Raw genomic sequence first — 23,915 nt, forward strand, 5'->3', positions numbered from 1 at the left:
TCTCTCCGTTGCTTTCTTTAAGCTCTCATGGATCCATCCAGAAAATGGAAATACTTCACACGGTTTTTTTTTAATTCTTCATTACTTCTTTATTTATAAATATATTTTATTAATTTATTAATATTACATCTCAATTGTTATCCCATCCCTTGTATCCTCCCATTTTTCCCTCCCTCCCATTTTCTCCTTACTCCCCTATTCTATGACTGTGACTGAGGGGGACTTCCTCCCCCTGTATATGCTCATAGGGTATCAAGTCTCTTCTTGGTAGCCTGCTATTCTTCCTCTGAGTGCCATCAGGCCTCCTCATCCAGGGGACGGGGTCAGATATGGGCCACCAGAGTTCGTTCACACGGTTTTTGTAAAGGTAGATAGAGCCTATGTCCACGAATGTCTAGCACAACCATGAGCTTGTCAAGTTGTCAAACTTTTCTTTCTTATTCAAATTTTACTTTCTGTAGGCTTCACTGAGCAAACAACATTTTTATTTCCTTAGTCCGTCTTTCAGTGAAGAGTTTGCACCTCTACTACCCAGACACTTTGGCAACATTTCCCGGAGTCCCCGGCGGCCATAAAGCGCGGTGCCCTTCACGACAGCGGACGACGTAGCGACCGGAAAGCCTCTGCCTCTCGGACCAATCGCGCTGCTCCTCCGCGATGACGTATGCTCTTGCGCAGGCGCAGGGTGGGGAGACCTTGGATAAGCCTACCAGGCGCTCAGCGGAGGTGAAAACGGTGGCGGTAGGGACAGGCACGAGGGAAGATGCAGAGCTGGAGTCGTGTGTACTGCTCCTTGGCCAAGGTGAGGGCCGCCTGCGAGGGGAGGTGCTGGACCCCACACAGAAGCACACAGACGCAAGCGTGTGGGCCCTGCCGCGGCCTCCCGCCCGGAACCGACGCGGCCCCGCCTCTGCACCGGTTCAGTCCGGCCTCCGGAGGCAACGGGGAGCATCGGCCGTGGCCGGGGACTGCCCGCTGCTCCACTCCGCACTTCCGGGCGTGGGCCGAGGGGCTGGGGCTTCCCCCTGGCGACGGGGACGAGTAAATGACCCTCGTCACGCGCGGCGGCCTGCCCCTTCACCCCTTTTGCCTCCTCCCAACCCTACCCCGGGGTGGCCTGGTCCTGCGGTGGCTAGGTAACCTTGAGGCCCGAGTGGCCCAGACGTGGCCAACCCCGGCACGCAGCCCTGCGAGTTCCGCCTAGGTCCTCTGCATTCGCGACTCTAAACTAGCAGTCTGCCATCAGTCAGGCTCTTGGGCTTTTATTTTTAAATGTGGCGTTCTTCGTCGTCCAAACAACTTTCCCGTTTCACCTGTCAACCAAATAATGCCAAATTGAATGCACGCGGCCTAAGGGCAGAGTAGCGTGAAAACTTTTAGAGACAATGAAGAGATCCGCCTTTTGTGTCACACCTGAGTCGTCTGTGCCCTCACAAGTTAAATGTAACATGCAGAATGTCATTTCTTTTAGGGAAAAGCTAAGCTGGGACTAAAAGTAGCATAGAGAGTTCTTTGCTCCTCTTTTGGTTAACATGTCTTTGATTTCATCTATAGAAGTTGCCTCCAAGTAAAAGCATTGCTCCATCAGGCGATATTGTCATTGCCTTCCATTGATTTGTTCTCTGTGATAGGGTCTGGAGCCCTGTTTCTTTGTGTCGCTGGCCTTAGGAAATGGTAGGCACGAGAGCTTAGAGAGTGTGAGATTATGATGCAGCGTGTGGAACTTCCAGACTGTGGGTACACTACACTGTTGGTACATTTCCTAGCCTAGTTTCCTGTTCATAGATTCAAGAACATCTTCATTGATGTTGTAGGTGACATCAGACTGTTAGATTAGTTAGGAATCGTGATGACAAGTGAAATGAATGTTGCTGAAGTTTCAGGCATTAAAATTAGCCATGCTTTTTGAAATTTCAATGAAACTGTAAGCCATTAAGTATATTTTTATTAAGTTTAATATGAGATGGTTCATTGAATATTGATGATAATAAGGCAGGTCAAGCAAAGGTAAGATTGTGAAAGTTAAATACTATTGACAAAGAAACTGGTAGGATACCCCTTTATGGCACAGAAAGTCCATTAAATCAGTGCTTGATACATTAGCCCCAGTGTGCTGTCATCAAACCTTTCAAATTACATTTATTTATGATGTGCATATGGGTAGGCACGAGTATGCTAGGTAAGATAACAGCTTCTGGGAGTCAGTTCTCTTTTCCATCATATGGTTCCCAGGGATTGAACTTGGGAAGTCAGTCTTGGTGCCAGGAGCCAGTGAGCTATCTCATCAGCCTGTATTTGTCTTTTTTTCTAGAGAGGCCATTTCAATCGGATATCTCATGGCCTACAAGGAGTTTCTTCAGTGCCTTTAAGAACTTACGCAGATCAACCAAGTAAGTACTTGATCCAGGAGTTTTCAAATGAGCTAATAGCTCTTTCCCATTTATATATAAAAGAAAGTGAATGAGTAAGTTATTTGGTGTTAGAATTGATCTATATATTTGTTTATTGTTGATTGAACACCTACTATGTTACAAGAGATAATAAGCAAGGCAGACACTTAGGCTGATACTATAAGGCAAACAATACATAGGTAACATGTTGGGAGAAATAATTGAAAATTAAAGCGAGTTACTGGGCATCTAGGAGTGTCAGGGAAAGCGTTTGGAGGAGATGGTGTCTGAGAAGGGAGTGAGGGTATGAAATGTTGCTTCAGTGAGAAAGGTCTGAGATGGAACTTAATTTGGGAACCTCCAGAAGAAAGACTAGGGTGGCTGTGCAAAGTCCCAAGAAACAGAAGAGGTAGGGCAGGATCAGATCATTGAACACTCCGGACCAGGTGGTGTATGGGCTTGCTCCATTGGTGATGGAGAGCCACAGGTGGCTTTTGAGTTGAGCAATATCATGTGATTACAGCTTTAAGAACTAATTTGTCTACTGGGTCAGATTGTGTTAATTGTTTCAGAGCGGTGACAATGATGACTTTTGGCATCTTTTTTTTTTTTTTTACTTTTGGCATCTTGAATGAAATTCTTTAAGATTATTATTATATACATAAAAGGGAACAGTGGTGTGTAATTTTCTTCTTAATGCTTTCTTGAAGTTCTGAATTTTCTATAAAAGATAATGTTTTTTATAAGCACTTGGAATAGAAAAAATGGGCTTTTAGTGAGGTATTTAACTTCCTAGTGCCAAATAAATAAATAAATAAATAAATAAATAAATAAATAAAGTTTAAAAAATGGAGTGATCTATTTACTGGACTCACCCATTAAAATTTAAATTTAAAAATCTTTTTCTCTTTAATTTTGTGCCTATGCTAAGGTGAGTGTGAGTGTGTGAGTGCCTGTGTGCTTGCCACAGTGCAGGTGTGGAGATCAGAAGACAGCCTTAGGTGTCATGTGACAGAATGTTAAGATCTATTCAGAACCTTCTGTTTTCTTTTCAGCCTTTGTACAGACACTTATATTTTAGTGGAGGGAGACCGCGTGCTGGTTTATGCCTACTTGACCCAAACTAGAGTCACCTGGGAAAAGAAACCCTTCATGTGAGAAATTATTTCCATGGGACTGGCCTGAGGGTGTGTTTGTAGCATGTCTTTTTGATGGGTGGTTGATGTGGAAGAGTCCAATCCTGCTAGTCCTGGGCTATGTAAGAAGGCAAGCTGAGCAAGCCAGGAAGCAGCATTGTGCAGGGCCTCTGCTTTATTTCCTGTCTTCCGGGTCCTGACTTGGCTTCCCTGGAAGGTGAAACACTTTCCTCCCTAAGTTGCCTTTAGTCATGGTGTTGATAAACAACAGAAAAATATACTAAAATAGAGGCAGAATGCTCTTTAATCAAGGGGTTTGGTGGTCTCTTGGCATTGGCAAATTGTAAATATAAAATAAGCATAATTCCATGTAGCTGAGGTATTTATTTAAGAACTGTTTTCCCTTCAAAAATAGAAGCTTCATCAGGGCAAAGACTGATTTTCCCTTAGTACCTAGGAAGGCACAGTTGGTCCTCACTGCATGCTTACTGAGGCCCTCTCTATTTTAGTTACTATATCACAAAATAGTCCAGAAGGGTCACCATACAAAATAGTACCAGCTAAAATGCCAGTACTATTATCTGACACGTACAGGCTCATTTTTATTCCAGGCACAGCCTTAATGTCTGTCCTACTTTGTGCACACCTCTCTGTTACCTCTCCTGCGTTAGGGATAAAGAAGCTCTTAGAGAGGTAGAGGATCCTCTTGACTCTTGACCCAACACTCACTATTTTTATTCTGCTTTCATAGAAGAATAGTGATTGACCAGCTTGAGGAAATCAAAGCTTGCGATACGATGTCTGTTACAACACTAGATGTTTGAATATTCTTTTGTTTGTTTGTTTGTTTGTTTTGTTTTTAGGTTTTTCAAGACAAGGTTTCTCTATGTATCCTTGGCTGTCCTGGACTCGCTTTGTAGACCAGGCTGGCCTCGAACTCACAGCGATCCTCCTGCCTCTGCCTCCCAAGTGCTGGGTTTAAAGGCGTGCGCCACTACTCGCGGCCCTTGAATGTTATTATAAAGCAAATTCATCAAGCTGGGTGAAGTCCTGTTACTGTTGATAATGACCTTGCATTTCACAACAGGCACAAATCTGTTGCACTTACGTCATATTTTATTCATTCGCTGTTTTAGTATATTCATTATTTCCATGAGTATTAATTACTGTTTTGTGCTTAGTTATTTCGTTAGCTGCTTGGATATAACAGTGATCTAAACAAACAAAACTCAGCTTCTCTAGGTTTCACAGTCTCCTGGCGAACACACACATCTAACAAATAATTACGATAGATAGTCCAGATCCCAAGGACAGGGATTTATGAAATCTGTATGTGGATAGGGAATGGTTGCATAATTTTATCTTAAGGTTTTATGTGTATGTCTATAATGATTGTTGTAATTGTCAACTTGCCAACATCTGGAATAACTTAAGAGACAAGTCTGGAGACATACCCATGAGGCTAGGTTAGCCTTTAAAGAATTATCTTGATTACAATACTCGATAGAGAAAATCCATCTTAATTGTGGAGGGGACTACTACCTGGGCAGGGCATCCTAGACAATACAAAATAGAGAATGTGTGCTGAGCTCTGCTTTCTGTTTGTGGGTATGATGTCCCCAGCTTCTTCAAGCTCCTGGTATCTTAGCTTTCCTGTCATAAACTGTGATCCAAAATAAAGCTACCTTTAAGTTGCTCTATTTTGTCACTCAACAGAAAAAGAAGCCAAGACATCCCTGAAGAGGGATGAGTGGAAATGGGTGAACATTGCAATGTGGAAAGAAGCACAGTATATTTAATCCATAAAGCGTCATAGCTGTGACACACTGAACATTGAGAGTCCACTTCTCAGATAGGAAGTTAGGAGTCAGTAAGATATTTTAAGCAGAGCCATCATAGGATCGAACTTATTTTAAAGATCATTCTGGTTATAGGTTGGACTTTATGGTAATTTTATTTCTCTCTAATCAGATTATAAGAGGCAGAGTAATTATCATGTACGTACATTGCGAGAGCTTAGTGTTTGAAATGTGGGCTGCATGCTGTCAATATGTAGTTCTAGATAATGATGACACAGTGTACACTGAAGCTTAAACTGCTTGGGATAGATGGGTGTACAGAATGCGGTGGGAGATGAACTTGGAGAAATAGATACTGAAAGGGAGAAGGTGCTGTACTTAGTAAGGTGGAGTTATTTGAGTAACAGACAGACATTAATGAAGAGTGAGAAAATAAGATCTAAGCTGGGCTTTTTAGATCTGGCACAAGGGCTAGCAGTGTAGGCTGTTGCCTGAATGGGACTGAGGCTGGGCACTCATTTTCTCAAAGCTGCCCAGACAGAATATGGCAGGCAGATCTAAGGAAGAAAGCAACACTCACTAAGTGCTTTGTAGGTACCCAGCACCTTCTTAAGTTCTTGACATGTATTTTCTTTGGTCATTAACAACCTTGAACTGTAGACATTATCACTATTACCCATATGTTGTATTGATGCTCAGAGAATTGACATTTTTTAAAAAAGAATTTAAGGTTATATAGTTATTATTTGAACCTAGATTTGTGTAAGTTCTTATTTTATTCTTGCTTGTTTGGTTTGGTTTTTCAAGACAAGGTTTCTCTGTATAGCCTTGGCTGTCCTGGATTCGCTCTGTAGACTAGCCTAGCCTCCAACTAACAGAGATCTGCCTGCCTCTGCCTCCTGAGTGCTGGGATTAAAGGCGTGCACCACAACACCCAGCTTCTGTTTTATTCTTAAAGACTAAGAGTATTTAAGATTATCATCAGAAAGTTAATTATAATCCATTTAAGATTTCAGATGATGAGCACTTTGGGGTAAGAATGATTATAACATATTTAGGGGAGAAGCTTGCAAAACAGCTTGGAGATTAAGGCCATTGACAGTTTTAAGAACCTCTTTCAGCCTTCAGCATTCTGTATAATTACTATAAGTAAAGTTTTTTTGTGTGTGTGATTATTTTGCAGATGAAGGGTTGAAGTGAAGCAGATCATATTACCCAAGGTCACCTTGTACTAATGAGGTTTAAAGCTTTGCTCTTTGGGATTTTAATATATGGAGGCTGAAACTAAAGAATGGGATTGTATTAAATGAACGAATACCAGATGTTGGGTCAAAAAGCTTAGTTGGCTCTGCCACTTAATTTCTAGATAGGTTGGGCTAGTCAGTTTATTTGTTATTTCTTCTTGGAAATGTTATGCTTTTGTTATCCATGCCTTCCTCATATTACGGGAGAGTATGACATTGGCATATGATAACCAGTAAGTGGCAGCTGGATACAGGGTTCATAGTCTAGGACTTTGTTGTATTTATATATGTTATAATGAATAGAAGATAAAAAGGATTTCAAAATGTGTACCATTCTTAGTGGCATCAAAATACATCATGTATCTAGGAACAAAATAATGCTGTGCAGAACATGCAGATTATTTGGGATGTTTTGGTAAATGTTAGTATTTACCATTTTATATCAATTTGTTTTTGTTATAGTTGATGCTGATGTGACAGTGATAGGTTCTGGGCCTGGAGGATATGTTGCTGCCATCAAAGCTGCACAATTAGGCTTTAAGGTAAGATAGACCCAAAGTAGATATTGCTTTGTTTTATTATGGACCAAGCTGGTTTTAGTCACAAAGTGCTGAACAGGTAAAAACATGGGAATTAATTAAAAAAAAAAACCCAAACTTTTACGTATTTGGGTGTTTCACATGCATACATATATGTTTGTCCACTGTGTGCATATGGTATCCACATGAGGCCAAAAGATGGCCTCAGAGCCTTTGGGACTATAGTTACAGACTGCCATGTTTGTGTTGGGAATTGAGCCTAGGTTCTCTGGAAGAGCAGTTAGTTCTCTTAACCACTGAGCCACTTCTTTAGCTCAGGAGTATCTCCCCCCACCACCTCCCAACAGGATTTCTCTGTGTAGCCTTGGCTGTCCTGGACTCGCTTTGTAGGCCAGGCTGGCCTAGAATTCACAGCAATCCACTTGCTCTGCCTTCCTGAGTGCTGGCATTATAGGCATATGCCCCCATGCCCAGCTGGAATTTTTATATATATTTTTTTAAACTGTAGATTATTTGTAAACTTGAGACTGATGGGACTTAATGGTTGTAGTAGTCTCATAGTATAGAAAAGTCAGTTATTTTTCTTCTGAAATACTTCATTTCAGTTTCTAAATACATTTGTGATATGATATAGTGATAAATAAAACACTTACATGGTAATGTTGGATAAAAATCTTTTTAGAATAATTTATTCCTGAGTTAGTCTGATTTTTTATTCAGATGATAGATTTTAAAAGGTTCTTTTTAAAAAACTTTTTGTATCAAAACACTAAGAATGTAACATTTATGTAATTCCTGATTGTGTCATGGTTCTTCTTGCTATTGGTAGTTTATTGTATATCTGTGTAATAATATAAATTATTATATTTATGTATATGTATATGTAAAAAGTAAAGAACGTTTTAAAAAAGAAAAAAATATTTACAAAGTAAAGAAAATATCTTGTGAGTATAAATAGTAGTTTAGAAGGGCATAACTTTTCGTACAAACACTATTCTGGTGTATAAAACAACGACAAACTTGGTAGGATAAAATGACATTAAGAATAAGTGGTATACTTTTGGATTTCTTATTTATAAAAAACAAGAGGGCGCACAACTCTCATTCTCTAAGCAGCTGGGTTTTCTAGTACATCTCAAGTATGGTCATGGCATAATGTTTCCAACCAACTCAAGTTTACCTCAACAGTACCCATAACAAATACTATATATATGATAAGAAGTTTAGCTCACTTAAAGCACTGAATAATTTTTAAATATTATACAGGGAAAAGTCCTGTTGGAGTTTGAGGAAGCACAGGGAGGAAGAATATAGGTAAACCATAGGAAAATGAGAGCAAAATTTCTCTGTCAATTTCTTTTTTACTCTGTATTTTATTTACTTTAAAATTAAAAAAAACTTATTGTTTGATTATTATTATTATTATTATTATTCATGATATATCTGAATTGTAATCCCCACCCCCAAGAAACCCTTTTTATTAATTCTTTGTGAATACCACATCATGCACCCTAATTCTACTCGTCACCCCGTCCCTTTGTGTCTTCTCTACGTCCTTGCAGTCTCCCCTACAAATGAAAATAAAAAATAGAATAAAAACACAAAAACATCTTGTCACGGAGCTGGTGTTTCACAGTGTGTCGCAGTGTATTCTTTTGCCCACTCATCTTTCCTTGCAAATGTTCACTGCAGTGAGTCATTGGTCTGTTCGAGGCCTCTGGCTTCTGCTACACTGTCATACTGAGTCTTGACCAGAACTCCTCCTGGATATTCTGTTGTTGCCCTGTGTCGTGGAGATCCTGCAGCTTTGGATCTGCAGGACTGGCCCTCAAAGGATTCTTTTTTTTTTTTTTTTTAATTTGTTTACTTTTATTTTAGGTGCATTTTGCCTGCATGCATGTCTGTGGAAAGGTGTCATATCTTGGAGTTACAGATAGTTGTGAGTTGCTACTTGGGTGCTGGGAATTGAACCGGGGTCCTTTGGAAGAACAGTCAGTGCTTTTAGCCATCTCTCCAGCCCTCCTCAAAGGATTCTTTTAGTCTGAAAAGACAGAGCTTAGGAGCTTGCTTTGCAGAACAATTAAGACATATTTGGAATTTTAGTGGAATGAAATATGCATATTACATGTTATTAAATATTGTTCTCTTTGATTGTAGACAGTCTGCATTGAGAAGAATGAAACACTAGGTGGAACGTGCTTGAATGTTGGTTGTATTCCTTCAAAGGTGAGCTTGTGTGTCAAGCACTGCAGAGATTGTTTTCTATTACCTGCTTGTTTCAGAGATGTCTTGAGACTAAATTGGTGATCTAACACAGTTCCTTAGAAGACTTTTTCTTTTCTAAACTTTCCTCCTCTTCCAGACTTCAATGTTCGGGCTTTGTTTTTGTTTTCTCTTTAGCTTTCCATTGCTGGTGAAAAGATAATTAGTAATTTTGTGTGTATGTGTTTGTTCCTCCCTATGGAAACATGAAGTCCCGGCTAACCTGCCAGCTTGAAATGTGTTTTTGTTGTTTTACTATTAAAGAAAATTACTTTGTTTTGTTTTTATTCTTGTTTTATGTCAGTGTTGTTTTTCTTGTTAATTGTATAAGAAGGAAAGATGAATTCATGTGATAGGATGTACTATTCTAAATAGAAATGCCATTTTGTAAGTGCTTTCTGGTTATAGAGTCTGTTTATGAGTAATTGGTAACTTTGCCTTACTTCTTTTAGGCTTTATTGAATAATTCTCATTACTACCATATGGCCCATGGAAAAGATTTTGCATCTAGGGGAATTGAAAGTAAGTGTACTTTTTATAGCTAGTAGTACCAGACGTGTTTGACTCTTCTAGCTAAATACTGATGTGTCTGTGTGTGAAAGCTGTTTATTGAAAGATGAGTGGGATAAAAATCTTGAAATTGGGCTCAGAGGTTAAGAGCACCATCTGTTCTTCCAAAGATCCCGAGTTCAATTCCCAGCAACCACATGGTGGCTCGTGACCATCTATAATGAGATCTGGTACCTTCTTGTGGCGGCAGGCACACGTGCGGGCAGAATATTGTATAAATAATAAATAAATCTTTTTTTAAAATATTGAAATTTAGAGAGTTTTACATAAGAATGTTTAGGTTCAGATTTCTACCATGGCAGCTTCTCTGCCTTTGCAAGCTTTTGCCTAAGTTCTGTTTTTTGGGCGTCAGTGAAGAGATGGTTTTTATTTCTCTCTCACCTTGTGAGCCTATATTCCTGAGTGCTGTGTTAGACAGGTGAGACTGAAGGAAAGAACACAGGCCTTTCTGAGCTGGTGGTGGGGAGAACAGAACAGAGGAGAGGGAGAGGGAAAGGACCACTTATAAACTCTTGCATTTGGTCTGTATCCAGGAGATAGACTTACTGTACTTCATGGCATTATTTTCACAGTAGTAGGTTTCTGAAAGAGATTGTATAGGTAATCCATTGAGCATATACATGATTATATATCAGTCACAGCAAATATGTCACACTCTGTGAAAGTACCATGATGTTAGAAGACACAGGATTTGTCAGGAGATGCACATTACAGGCAGCATAGGCTTTACCTTTTGTCTTGGCGCCTTTGTAAGTCAGAAATGTCTAACAGTCTGCCTATGTGTTGGCTTCGTGGGCTGATTGCTGTGTCTTTATCTCTGCAGTTTTGTTGAGCTGAACTATTTTTTCTTACATTGTTGCTTTAGTGTTCTGTGTTAAATGAATTTTAAAGTGTAGTTGATTAAACTCCTGTTAAGCTTTTTGTATTTTGAAGTGTTCACGTATATATTTAACTGGTTTTGTTTCATGACATCTTAACTTTTATCTTATATAATTTCAGGGGATGTTTTATTTTCCAATTTTTTACTTAGACTAGTAACCATCATAAAGTATTTGTGGAATGGGTCACAGTAGAGTAGGATATTTCTATTTTGGACTGTGTTTCTGGCACAGATGCACATTTAACAATGCTTGGTAGTTCTGTTGTTAATGATGTGGTGATGTGGCTTTACTGGCTGTGGCTATAACAGTTATTACATTTTAAAAGTTAATGCTGACTTTTATATAGTTTTATCAACATTGAGATGAATATTTTCCGACCTTGATTAGTCAAAAACTATCATATATTGCTATCAGAGTTTAAGTAATGAAAAGATTTGTTTAACAAATTACAGTGTCAGAAGTTCGCTTGAATTTAGAGAAGATGATGGAGCAGAAGAGTTCTGCAGTGAAGGCACTAACAGGGGGAATCGCCCACTTATTCAAACAAAATAAGGTTAGTGTGCAGTGTTCAGATTTCTGTTTATTTCACATATACAGGAAATAATTGCTTTATGCTAACAGTGATGTTTTATGATCTTGGCCTGCTGTGGGATATTTATTTAATTTAAAACAGTACTAAAACATTTAAAAAGTAATGAAATGCGTTTATTATCATCCAGACCTTACAAAGAGTAAAACCCAAAAGAAAATCCAAAGTAAGACTGCCCTGAAACAGATGTCCCCGAACAGTGTTTCTGCTGCTACATGCATTGCATATTATTAAGGAAGCATTTTATGTTCCAGTTACTATTATCAGAAAAGCATTTTAAGCATTGTGAATGTATAAATATTACTTTATAAAGGTTGTTCACGTCAATGGATTTGGAAAAATAACTGGCAAAAATGAGGTGACAGCTACAAAAGCCGATGGCAGCACTCAGGTTATTGGTACAAAAAACATCCTTATAGCTACGGGTTCAGAAGTTACTCCTTTCCCTGGAATCACGGTATTTATGCTTTCTAATTTATTTCTTAAAACCTTCTTTGCAAAATAGGTTTTAATAAATTTATGCTGTTCATACATGTTGAGTGGTTACTGACTGAAACGTAATTTGGCAGCCATTTAGCCTTGCAAAGCTACTTCTCATTATTTTGCAGTGATTATAAGATATAGAACAGTTTATAATACATTTGAGTTCAGTATGAAGTTAAGCTAGGCATGGTGGTGAGTGTCTGTAGTTACAGCATTTAGGAGGCAGAGGCAGGAGGGAGATTGCCATAAGGTCAATGCTAAGCTGGTCTAGCAGCCAGGACTACATAGTGAGACTGCCTCAGAAAAAGAGCTGGTGAGAAAGCCCAGTAGATACAGGGCTTGTTACACATCCATGTGAACAGCTGGTCGTGGAGGCATGGGCAGCATCCCAGCAGAGCTTCTGAATGATGGCTAAGGCTGACTTTTGGCCTCCACACACACAAACACATATACAAACACAACAACAACAAAACACAAAGTTAAAATTAACCATTTTATTTTGGAATGTCAAATGATAAAATTTCAGATTAGCGTTTTGATGAGAGTTGATGAAATTGTGATATATTGAAGCCATAGATACATCAAAGCAAATAAATGAGATAAAAGGGAATGAGATCACAGATAATAACATACTAGCTTTTCACAAGTGAGTCTGCTTACTGTTTTTGCTTTTTTAAAATAGATTGATGAAGATACTATAGTGTCATCTACGGGAGCTTTGTCCTTAAAAAAGGTTCCAGAGAAGTTGGTTGTTATTGGTGCAGGAGTAATTGGTGTAGAATTGGTAAGTAGTAGCTTTCCTTTTTGCCTCTGTGGTATCAAAAGGGACTCAAAACCTCTTCTTGGAGGCTGGAGAGAGAGCTCATGGCAAGCAGCACAAACTGTTCTACCAAGGGACCCGAGCTTCGTTCCCAGCACCCATATCAAGCAGCTCACAATTACCTGAACTCCAGCTCCACGAGTTCACCACCGCTGCTCATGGCCACATACCCACGTGCACATACACACAGAATTAAAAATGAAATCTCCCTCTCTCAAGAAAAGTACAAGATTGGGCCCGTTTAAGGTAATAGATGAAAGGGAGAGATGACTCAGTAGCTAAAGAGCTCTTGCTACTCTTGCAGGAGCTGGGGTCAGTTTCCAGCGCCCACATGGTTGCTTCAACTATCTGCAACTCCAGTTCTAGGGGGTTTGTGCCCTCTTCTCCTCTGAGGGCACCAGGCGTATGCATTGTAGCCGTTCTTATAAAATAGTCTTAAACAAAACAAAACAAAAAACTCTACTTTTATTTGATTCTTTGTATAACATTTTAGGTCAGTCGGCATTGATTTTTTTTTTTTCTTAAAACTTATAGTAATAACAAACACACCTTTTCTTCCATTGTAACTTATTTAGGTAAATCATTAGTATTCTGTATGTCCTTTGTTTCATAGTCTGCTTCTTTGTTTTCTCAGTTTCATTTTTTTGTATTTTGTTTTAGTTTTGGTCTATTGAGACAGGGTGTGTCTGTGTAGGCTTTGCTATCCTAGACTCATTTTTTAGACCAGGTTGGCCTCAAACTCAGAGATCTGCTTCCCTCTGCCTCCCAAACACTGGGATTACAGGTGTGCGCCACCATGCTCAGCTTTCTCACCATTTCTTATCATTGAAACTGGTCTCTTTTTTTAATCTGATAACCCGTAACATACTGAAAAATAGTTTTCATCTGAGCAAATGCATTCCAGTAAATTCCGCACTCCTCAAGATAGCACACACAGTTACTCTTTCCTCTCCCTAACATTTATTTTAGAAATGCCAAGATACTAACAGTTCTGAGCTATAGTAATTCTCACCGTCCTTTCTTGTCTGTTTGGCAAGCTTCTACATCTTTCTAGTGAACTTTCCCCTTTATATCAGGTGCTCTCTTGTGGGGCCACCACATGCTCTACCTCTGCTGTCCTCAGCTCAGACTTCCCCTGGTCATGCTCTTCTCTTAATTTTTCTAGTTCAGAAATTGAGTAGTTTTTTTGTTGTTGTTGTTACCTGTTTTCCAGTCTTGACTGCTTTCCTGATCAGTTTAGATTTCACAACCGATTACTTTGAACTGTTCTCTTATAAGCTCTATTAAATGTGAGTCGCCTTTTTTATACTGGTGATGGAACATAATGACTAGTGTTAATTGCTTGTCTTGTTAATACAGGCCTCAAGCATGCTAGGCAAGCATTGAACCACTAACCTAAATCCCTAGCCCTCTCTTTACTTTTATTTTGAGTCAGGTCTTTTCAAAAAGTTGTCAAAGCTGGCCTTTAATTCACTTTGTTGAACATGTGATATCCCTGTCTCTGCTTCCTGGGTAATGAGGATTACAGACTTACGTACTATCAGGCTTAGCTGGCTTTACTTTTCTCTCTCTCTCTCTTTCTTTTCTTTTCTTTTCTTTTCTTTCTTTCTTTCTTTCTTTCTTTCTTTCTTTCTTTCTTTCTTTCTTTCTTTTTCAGGTTTTTCGAGACAGGGTTTCTCTGTGTAGCCGTGGCTGTCCTAGACTTGCTTGTAGACCAGGCTGGCCTTGAACTCACAGCGATCCACCTGCCTCTGCCTCTGAGTGCTGGGATTAAAGGCATGTGCCACTACGCCTGGCTTGGCTTTACTTTTGTGACATACTTGCCGGGACAAACTTTAGTCTTGTTTGACTTTAGCCGTCAGTCTTCCCATGCTATCCCCAGGGTAGTGTCTGCATCTGGGGGAAAGAAGGCTCTTTGGGTTAGTGCTTATTTAAGTTCTTGTTGAAGTCACAGACCTCATCATGAACTTCAGCCTGGCTGATGATCCATTATTTCCCTAGCTGAGTTCTGGTCTCTGCCATGGCCACTGAATTCCCCACTCGTGTTCTATCTCTACTGGCACACTTGCTCCCCTGCCCTCACATGGAACTTCCTGAGTAATGTACAAGAAAAGCGTGGCATGCATAAGCACTCCTGTGCCTGATAAGACTAATCTCTTCAGCTCTCTTTCATACTTCATAACATGTTTTTCCGCCCTCACAATTACTTACTTGTGTGGGCTTTTTTCCTTTTAATTTGTGTTAGCCCCCACCCTCTGGAGAGAGCCTCATATATCTCTGGCAGGCCTAGAACTTGATATGTAGATTAGACTGGCTTTGAACTTGCAGCAGCTCTCCTGCCTCTGCCACCTGAGTTCTAGGATTGTACACATGTACTACCAATCTGTATATTTTCCTTCTGATTTACAGTTGAACATGCCTCTGTGTTTATACCTGGGTATGTGTCACACACGTGCTCAGATGCATTTCCTTGCAGACACATACTTATGTGTATGTGAATGAATAAGCCTTCTTGAAAGCCTTTGTCTTTCAGTTACTAATTTCCCTCTTACTTTTCTTTTTTCCATTAAATTTCTCAAAAGAGTATTCGTGTTTTGTTCCACCACCTTCCATTTAATCCTCAGGCCGTGGCCTTTTGTGCCAAGAAATTGCTCCTGAAAGGGACACAAATTGGTTTTATTGTTCGATCCATGGACTGTTTTCTTTCCTGCTGTGCTTAGTAGCAGTTGGCTTTGTGATTTTTTTTGCCTTGGAAATTTTTCTACCTTTTCAGACTTCATCTTGTGCTGGATTTATATCTACCTTCTGGGTTAACTTTTTTTAAAAATTACTTACTCACATTTCTGTTTTTACTTTTCTTTTATTAATTTACTTTAGGTTCCTTAGCTAGGTTTTTCTCCTTGACTCTTTGGGTCTCTCCACACAATGTTCTCCTTATCATCTTACTTACCCAAGAACCTACCATATCTATAACCTAATACTTGCTCTCTCTGCCTCTGGATTTTTATTTCTGAATATATAGCATCTCCACTTAATGTGTTTCATAGATAATTCTGTTCACTTAAAAGAGCACTTTTCTAGCCAGGCTTGGTGGCGCACACCTTTAATCCCAGCGCTGGGGAGGCAGAGGCAGGTGGATCACTGTGAGTTCAAGGCCAGCCTGGTCTACAAAGTGAGTCCAGGACAACCAAGGCTACACAGAGAAACTCTGGTTTTTTTTTTTGTTGTTGTTGTTGTTTGTTTGTTTGTTTTTTTAAAGCACTTTTCTATCTTCATTTTTCCTTCCAAACAATGCCACACCCATTTCTCATCTAGCATTTCCCTCTTCAGTGTGTGTGCTTCTCTCCTTGTAGAAGCTTCCATAAGAGCGCTAGTAGATACCTGATTTCTCACCTGACCTCTTGTCCCATAGTCAGTCATTCCCTGGTTCCAGTGAGAGTCACTTGGATCCTAGTTTAGGCCAGCATCATATCTTACCCTAGTCTAATCTGTGGTCTTCATAGTGGCTACAAGAAAGATGTGTAATCATGTCCTTTTCCTTTCTTGGCTGAAGTCTGTTAGGAAAACCTAACCTTAGTGTTGTTTGAGGATAAGCACTTTGTGATGCGGGTTTATTTCTCCAGCTTAATGGCCACCTCCTCTCCCTCGCCAGCTCTGCTTTGGTTGTATCAGAATATCAGTTCTGAGCAAGCATTACACCTATTGGTAAACATTCCCCTCTAGGATAGTTCTCTTTTGTTTGTTTGTTTTTTTCTGTTTTGTTTACTTTGGATTTGTTTTTGAGAGTGTCTCAGTGTGTATCAATGCTGACCTTGAGCTTACAGAGACTTGCTTGTCTCTGCCTTCCTAGTGCCCACTGTGATATTTCTCACTTCTCAGTTCTTGGAATATTGAGTCGTGCTTCATGAGAGTGGAGGTTCTTAGGTGCTCCTGCTGTTTGCTCTGTTGCACCTGGAGGCTGTTTCTTATAACATTGATCTTCCTTGATGTTACCTGATCCTCTTGATTTCATTAAATCATAAACATGAGGACAGAGATCATAGCTGTTTGTTCACTATGTGTCCTTAGTATCCAGCACAATTGCTGATATGTAGTTAAGTACTCACGGTCAGCTTTTATTTCTCAGTAGACATACGGTGAATACCTTTCAAAAGCTAGCTTGTAATTGCCTGTTAATTTGTTTTTGAGACATGTTCTTACTGCCTTGAGTTCCTTACCTCTCGGATACTGGGAAGACTGCTCTGTTCTTGTATCTTTTTCTAACTTAGGGTTACAAAGGCACCTGCTGTGAGCATTATATTCATGATACATTTTGAGTTAAGTGTTGTATATGTTTATTTGTGAGTTTTCATAGTCCAGTGTTACTTCTTCTCCTGTTCATGCTCATCATAAAAATGCATGAAATTTGTAAATGACTGTAAATCTAACTTAGTTAGAAAGATACTCTTGTCATTTAAAATTATTAGATGATTTTAATATGAAATATTAAATAATATATTTTAAAAGGCTGCATAGTTTGTTCTTTTTTTTCCAATTCTAGGATTAGAACTTGAATCTTGCACATTCCAGGCAAGCACTCTGCTACTGACCTGTACTCCCTGTCCTAACTTCAAATTTGATGCTATTTCATATTTAATCATTGCGCAGTCAGTCATGCTACTTACTAAAATGCAGCATTCCATTTAAGTCCAAATTTGAATAAAGTAAGCATTTTTCCTTCATTGAAAAAATAAAAGATTTTCTCAGCCAGCTTAGTATTTTGCCAATGTAGTAATTATTAATAGCAAGAACATGCTTGTTTTTAGATGTCTGAGAATTTCTTATACATGTGATGTATGTTGATAACATCCACCCTTCATTCTCTCTCCTCCAGATTTCTCCCTATTCCTTCCACCACTTTCTCTTGTCAACTTTGTGTGTTCTCTCTTATTTTAAACTGAGTCTATTTTGTGCTGTTTGTATGTACATAGGTGTAGGACCATCTACTGGAGCATGGGTAGCTTTTATGGCATTCCATCCCTGAAGAAAACTTACCTCCCCAGCACTACCAATTGCCAGTAGCTTCTCATCAGGGGTAGGATTCTGTCAGCCCCGCCCTTGTCCATGCTGAGGTGTTGGCTGTCTTAGTCTTGGAGAGGTTTTACGAATGCAGTCACAGCACTATGAGTTCTATATGCAGTGGCCCTATCACGCCCAGCAGATACTGTTTTGCTATAGATGTTTGTCTACTACTTACAGCTCTTAAAACCTTTCTGTCCCAATTTCTGTAATGATTCCTGGGCCCTGGGGAAAGGTATGTGCTATAGATTTAGAGCTGGATACTCCATTGCCTCTCATTTTTCTGCCCAGTGACCGTTTGTGTGTTTCTATATTAATCAACTATCTACTGTACAGAGAAGCTGCTATGATTGAAGGCTTAGAGATTCATCAGTCCAGGTTTAGGACTGGGCCCCGTCTTGGGCTTACAACGGAAGCAACTTGCGCTCAAGCCAGTGCAAGATCAACATCATCAAGCTTCTTTCATCTCAGGTCCCTTGCACTTAACTCTTCGCCTTGAACACTCTTCTCTCCGTCACTGCTCTAGTCTGCTTCCTTCACTCTCTCGTGTAATGTTACTGAGATAGAACCCTTCTGCAATCTAAAATGGCCCCAGCTCTGTTTTCTCCTTTTCTCAAAGCACTTGATTATCCTCTAGCATGAGGTTTATGTGTTGTTGACTTCCTCTACTATATTGTAAAGTCCCCAGGGGCAGCAAGTTTTGTTGATACAACCATTATAATTATAATGTACCTGCCTGTAGTAAGTAGGTACCCAGTAAACATAGAATAGGTGAATAATAGATAAAATTATCTGTTTTCCTTTTAAACCTTAGAGCTTCCCCTAAACTTTTGCAAAATAAATCAATATAGTACATTATTTGAGATAATTAGTAAATGTTGCTATGAAAACTTATGATTTTTTTTTACAATTAATTTTAGGGTTCAGTTTGGCAAAGACTTGGTGCAGATGTGACTGCAGTTGAATTTTTGGGTCATGTGGGTGGAATTGGAATTGACATGGAGATATCTAAAAATTTTCAACGTATACTTCAAAAGCAAGGGTTTAAGTTTAAACTGAATACAAAAGTTACTGGTGCCACCAAGAAGTCAGATGGAAAAATTGATGTGTCGTAAGTATGCTGCATTTGTTTTTGACAAATCATCCTTGCTTGTCTCAGAAAAGTACTCACTTTCAGATTAACAGATATAGTCTAGACTTTTTATAACTTAGACCCATGTTAATGCTTTATATTACATGGTATTGCCTATAAATTAGTCAACTAAAATTTATAAATTAGTTGAATGCTTTAAAAAAAACCCACCCTAATCAGATAGTCTCATTGTGATATATTTTTCATTGTATATAGTCATTCAGTTTAAAGCTCCTTGTGTTTATTAAAATTCATTCAGCATTTTTAGACAGATACATGGGGACTTTGATTACTAAATTGATATCATTCATTTGGCAGACATTAAATACTCACCTAATTTAACAAAGTAATTTGTTCACAATGGCATGGTCAGTGAGAAGCTTTTTGAGACTTTTGATTTTGGGGGACCAAACCCCAAAGACATCAGGCATGCTAAGCAGGTGCTCTACCACATGGCTCATCGTCAGCTCATCCTCAACCCCGGGACCTGTGTCTTTACCACTGTGATACACTGCCTTGTTTTATGAGATTTTAAGAATGTGTGTATTTAATTGCGTGGCTCATATTTGTAATGAAATAAAGGCAGTAGAAATGTCATGGCTCTGAAGCTGTCAGTGCAGTTATGTGTATACCAATGGCCACTGTTTGTTATCTAGTGTTGAAGCTGCTGCTGGTGGTAAAGCTGAAGTTATCTCTTGTGATGTACTCTTGGTTTGTATTGGTCGACGGCCCTTTACTCAGAATTTGGGACTAGAAGAGCTTGGAATTGAACTAGATCCCAGAGGTAGAATTCCAGTCAATACCAGATTTCAAACTAAAATTCCAAAGTAAGTTGAATAATTAACTGTTTGCTTTTTAAAAATGTTATATGCGTAATATTTTTGGATGTCTATAAAGATAAAAATGACACATGTGTTGTAAAGGGATATCTAGCATTTCTACCCTAATAATTTAACAAAGCGTATAAAAATGATAGTAATGAAGAATGTTTAAATCCTTCATAGTTACTAATGTGTGTGTGTACACATATATAGATACTTGACTTTTTAAGACAGGGTTTCTCTGTGTAGCTTTGGCTGTCTGGACTCCATCTGTACATCAGATCCTTCTGCCTCTGCTTTCCAAGTGCTGGGATTAAAGGTGTGAGCCACCACCGCCTAGAAATTATTATTTTTAATTGAAAATGTTTATTTGCATTTAAACTGTTGGTTTTGTTTAGAGATAAAATCTTCTCTGCAGTGTAGGCTAGTTTTGAGCTAGACTCAAGTGATCCTCCTCAGGCTCTCAAGTGTTGGAAATTTTAAATAACTTTATTTCAGTTACTGTTTTGAAAATAAGGCTTTAAATCAAATATAACTAATTGAATTTTTCATGGTTCAAAGATTAGATACTTAGCTTTAATCCCAGCACTCAGGGGCGGGCAGAGGCAGGTGGATTGATGTGAGTACAAAATGAATCCAGGACAGCCAAGGCTACATAGAGAAACCCTGTCCCGAAAACAAACAAACAAGATTAGATACTTAGCTCTTGTTTCTAAAGCACTGCATTTGATTGATTGTACTTTTTGGTGACCTAGTAGCCAGAGTATGTTTCTGTGATACAACTAAACTTCCTTTGATGTTAGAAGTTTACTGCATTTCTTTTTTCTGGTAGTATCTATGCTATTGGGGATGTCGTTGCTGGTCCAATGTTGGCTCACAAAGCAGAAGATGAAGGCATCATCTGTGTTGAAGGAATGGCTGGCGGTGCTGTGCACATTGACTATAATTGTGTGCCATCAGTGATTTACACACACCCCGAGGTTGCTTGGGTTGGCAAATCAGAAGAGCAATTGAAAGAAGAGGTAATCCTAAGTGTGGGCTGTTTCACTCCATCGTAGGGTTTGAGCTAATGGCACCAGTGACTAGAAAACTCATCTTTGCCTTTAGTAGCTCTGTAGAACATTACTGCTTATGTTAGAGTCATAAGGAGATATTCACTCCTTAGATATGTCAGCAGTAGTAGAGAAGATCATAACCACGTGTACTTAAAAACCTGAGCTTTTTAATATTTGGCACTTATACTTGCTTACATTTCTTGCCACATCAAATTTTATTAACCTGCCTTGGTCATTCCTTCAGTGTACCCTGAACAATTATTTTCTTGGGGTTTATATTCTTAATTTGAGAGATGATTTCACCAGTGGGAACAAAGTTACAGTGATTAAAATATTTTCTCATTTTTTGTTTTCCACAGGGTATTGAGTACAAAGTTGGTAAATTCCCATTTGCTGCAAACAGCAGAGCTAAAACAAATGCTGACACGGATGGCATGGTGAAGATTCTGGGACAGAAATCAACAGACAGAGTACTGGGAGCACATATTCTAGGACCAGTAAGTATTGCCAAGTCAGAGACCCCAGTAACGTTTCTGGGAATCATTTAATAGATTTAGTACACTAGCTGTTTCTATTCTGCTACCTCTGATGAAAGTTTGACTAAGGATTTTGTGCACTGATCCCAGCAAGGTACCACAGCTGTATTTGTATAGTCTTGCCTTTCCTGTCATCTACTACACTGCCTAAAACCTACTAGTGATGCTTGAAAACCTCAAGGCTGTTAGAATGAAGCCTTGCTGACTCTGGTCCCACTCTACTCTGTCCTCCCCACGTTCTGACCTCATCTTCTGTTCTTTGTCTTTGCTCGTTAAATTTTTTTTTCTTCTTTTTTTTGGTTTGCTTTTTTAAGACAGGGTTTCTCTTTGTAGCCTTTGCTGTCCTGGACTTGCTTTATAGACCAGGCTGGCCTCGAACTCAGAGATCTACCTGCCTCTGCCTCCCGAGTGCTGGGATTACAAGTGTATGCCACCACACCTGGCTAATTTTTTTTCTTTTTTTAACCTTTTCATTTTTATTTTGTGTGTGTGGGTGTTTGTCTGCATGCATGCAGTGCCCACAGAGGCTAGGAGAAGGCATCAGATCCACTGGAATTAGAGTTGAGCCACCATGTAGCGGCTGGGAATCGAACCTGGGTCCTATGCAAGAACAGCCAGTGCCATCTGTGCAGCCCCACTCTTTAATTTCTTACATGTAAGATGAGCTTTCTTTTCATAGCAGGCCAAGCTTTGTTTGTAATTTGGGGACATTTCCATATGCATATTGAGCTCATAGTATAGAGCACTCTTCCAGCCTTTGCATGGTCTCAGCCCGGATGTTACCTTCTGAGGGAAGGCTTAGATGTCAGTAAGTCTGAAGTGTTTTTCCCCTGCTGTGTGGAAGAACAGTAAACTTAACAATATTTGAGTGCTTCATATGCAATTTCTCCTAACTTAGAAACTCACTGTTCATATTTTGCTTTTATAGTATTATGGGAGAGATATGATTTTTCAAGCAAAGAATTGCATAAAACACATAAAAATAGCATAGTTGCAGGACCGAGCTCATTGGCTTCAAAGCCCAAGCCCCTCCTCTGCTACCTTTTCTCCTAGGCCTTTCTTCACTGGCAAACTTCTGACTGTTCTTCCACTGTTGTAATAATAGGCAGAGATTTAAGACAAACTTAAGGTGTGAAAGCCAAAAAGCCTGATTTTTTAAAATCATAGCATGTAGTTACTTTTGCCTTGGAAACTATAATTTTTCACTTTAAAGGGTGCTGGAGAAATGGTGAATGAAGCTGCCCTGGCATTGGAATATGGAGCTTCCTGTGAAGATATAGCTAGAGTCTGTCACGCACATCCGGTAATTATTACAACATACACAGGCTTCATGGCTGCTTAAGTTTTCTTTTGGCCCACAACTATCCATACTTAATTGTCTGTTGCTTCCCTTGCAGACCTTGTCAGAGGCTTTTAGAGAAGCAAACCTGGCTGCGTCTTTTGGCAAACCAATCAACTTTTAATTAGAAGATTGCTCTTCCTAAAATCTGGAAGCTGTTGTCAACATTACATTTTTGAACAGGGTACTCTCCCAGTTCCAAGAATTTGTAGGATGAAATTATGAAACTTCTGGAAGGTATTTAGTAGGTTTGAACAGAATGGAATAACCTTGTACCTATATTTTAAATATTTTGTTCCAGTGCATTAATGCAGACAGAAAGCTCTGTATAGTAGCATCCTGGAAAGTTTCTGACCTGCGTTTCATGGTGTCTACAGGATTCGACTTCACTGAATTAGCACTAATAGATTTTACCTTTAATTTAGTGGAGTGAATCTGTTGACAAGGGAGGAGCTGGATGATGCATGTGAACAGATTGAAGAAAACTGACGAAGTTACTTTAAATTTGGTTTTCATATTGGAAACGAGTCAGTGACTAGAACAAGATTCAATATGTACAAACAAACTTATGTAAATAAAAGTGATTGCCTCTCATTTTATTTAACTCCTATATTCCTGACAGTTTAGAGGTAGAAAAGGTATAGTAAAGTCTGTAAGTCTAAAGGGCATTCAGTTGCCCAAATGAGGATTCTGTCCACAGAACTGGTAAATGGAGAGTCATGATTATACCAGGGAATGGAGATACCAAAATAAACATGTCTTAAATATTTATTTACTGGTTATTCTGAATGCGTATTAAGATGGTTCTAATTCTTTTAACTACCTCTGATTGTCTTTTAATTGTTACTTTTATAGTACTGTTTTCAGATTGTACAGCAATATTAAGGCATTTGGACAGTCATTGCTCTTTGATTTGTTTTACAGATAAATATTAAACATTTAGCCTGTATTTAAGGAGAAACAGAATGAGGGAATCTATAGTCAGCTGTATTTTCATGGCTAAATGGTCTTTTAAAATTATGTTTTTATCTTTTTAGTCATAGTAAATGGTCATTTTTAAGAGTGCTACAAAATTTTATTTATTGGTAAATGTTATTGAATGGCTAAATCGTAAAATGACTAAGTATCTCAAGAAAGGCCATGAACTTTCGTATTTATTGAGTACCTCCTAAATTTGATAGTAAAAGAAAAATTGAAAACGACTTAAAATATGCAAAGTATTCACTTGACTGCAATGTAAAGGATACAGTTTTAAGCGAAG

The 23,915-nt window shown here is 38.9% G+C and overlaps 1 protein-coding gene across 1 annotated transcript; it reads left to right on the plus strand.

The window, feature by feature from the left end:
- Positions 1-645: 645 nt before the first annotated feature.
- DLD (dihydrolipoamide dehydrogenase) lies at positions 646-23,425 on the plus strand. The gene is made up of 14 exons (XM_084792578.1): positions 646-802; positions 2,312-2,390; positions 7,032-7,111; positions 9,266-9,334; positions 9,823-9,892; positions 11,274-11,374; positions 11,724-11,867; positions 12,576-12,677; positions 18,692-18,882; positions 19,560-19,730; positions 20,557-20,746; positions 21,139-21,276; positions 22,529-22,618; positions 22,713-23,425. The coding sequence occupies exons 1-14, from the start codon at positions 764-766 to the stop codon at positions 22,776-22,778; spliced, it is 1,530 nt and encodes a 509-aa protein (XP_084648704.1). The 5' UTR covers positions 646-763; the 3' UTR covers positions 22,779-23,425.
- Positions 23,426-23,915: the final 490 nt, after the last annotated feature.

This window comes from Acomys minous, assembly GCF_964271855.1.
Source record: "Acomys minous genome assembly, chromosome: 8".
In the NCBI taxonomy this organism is placed as follows: Eukaryota; Metazoa; Chordata; class Mammalia; order Rodentia; family Muridae; genus Acomys; species Acomys minous.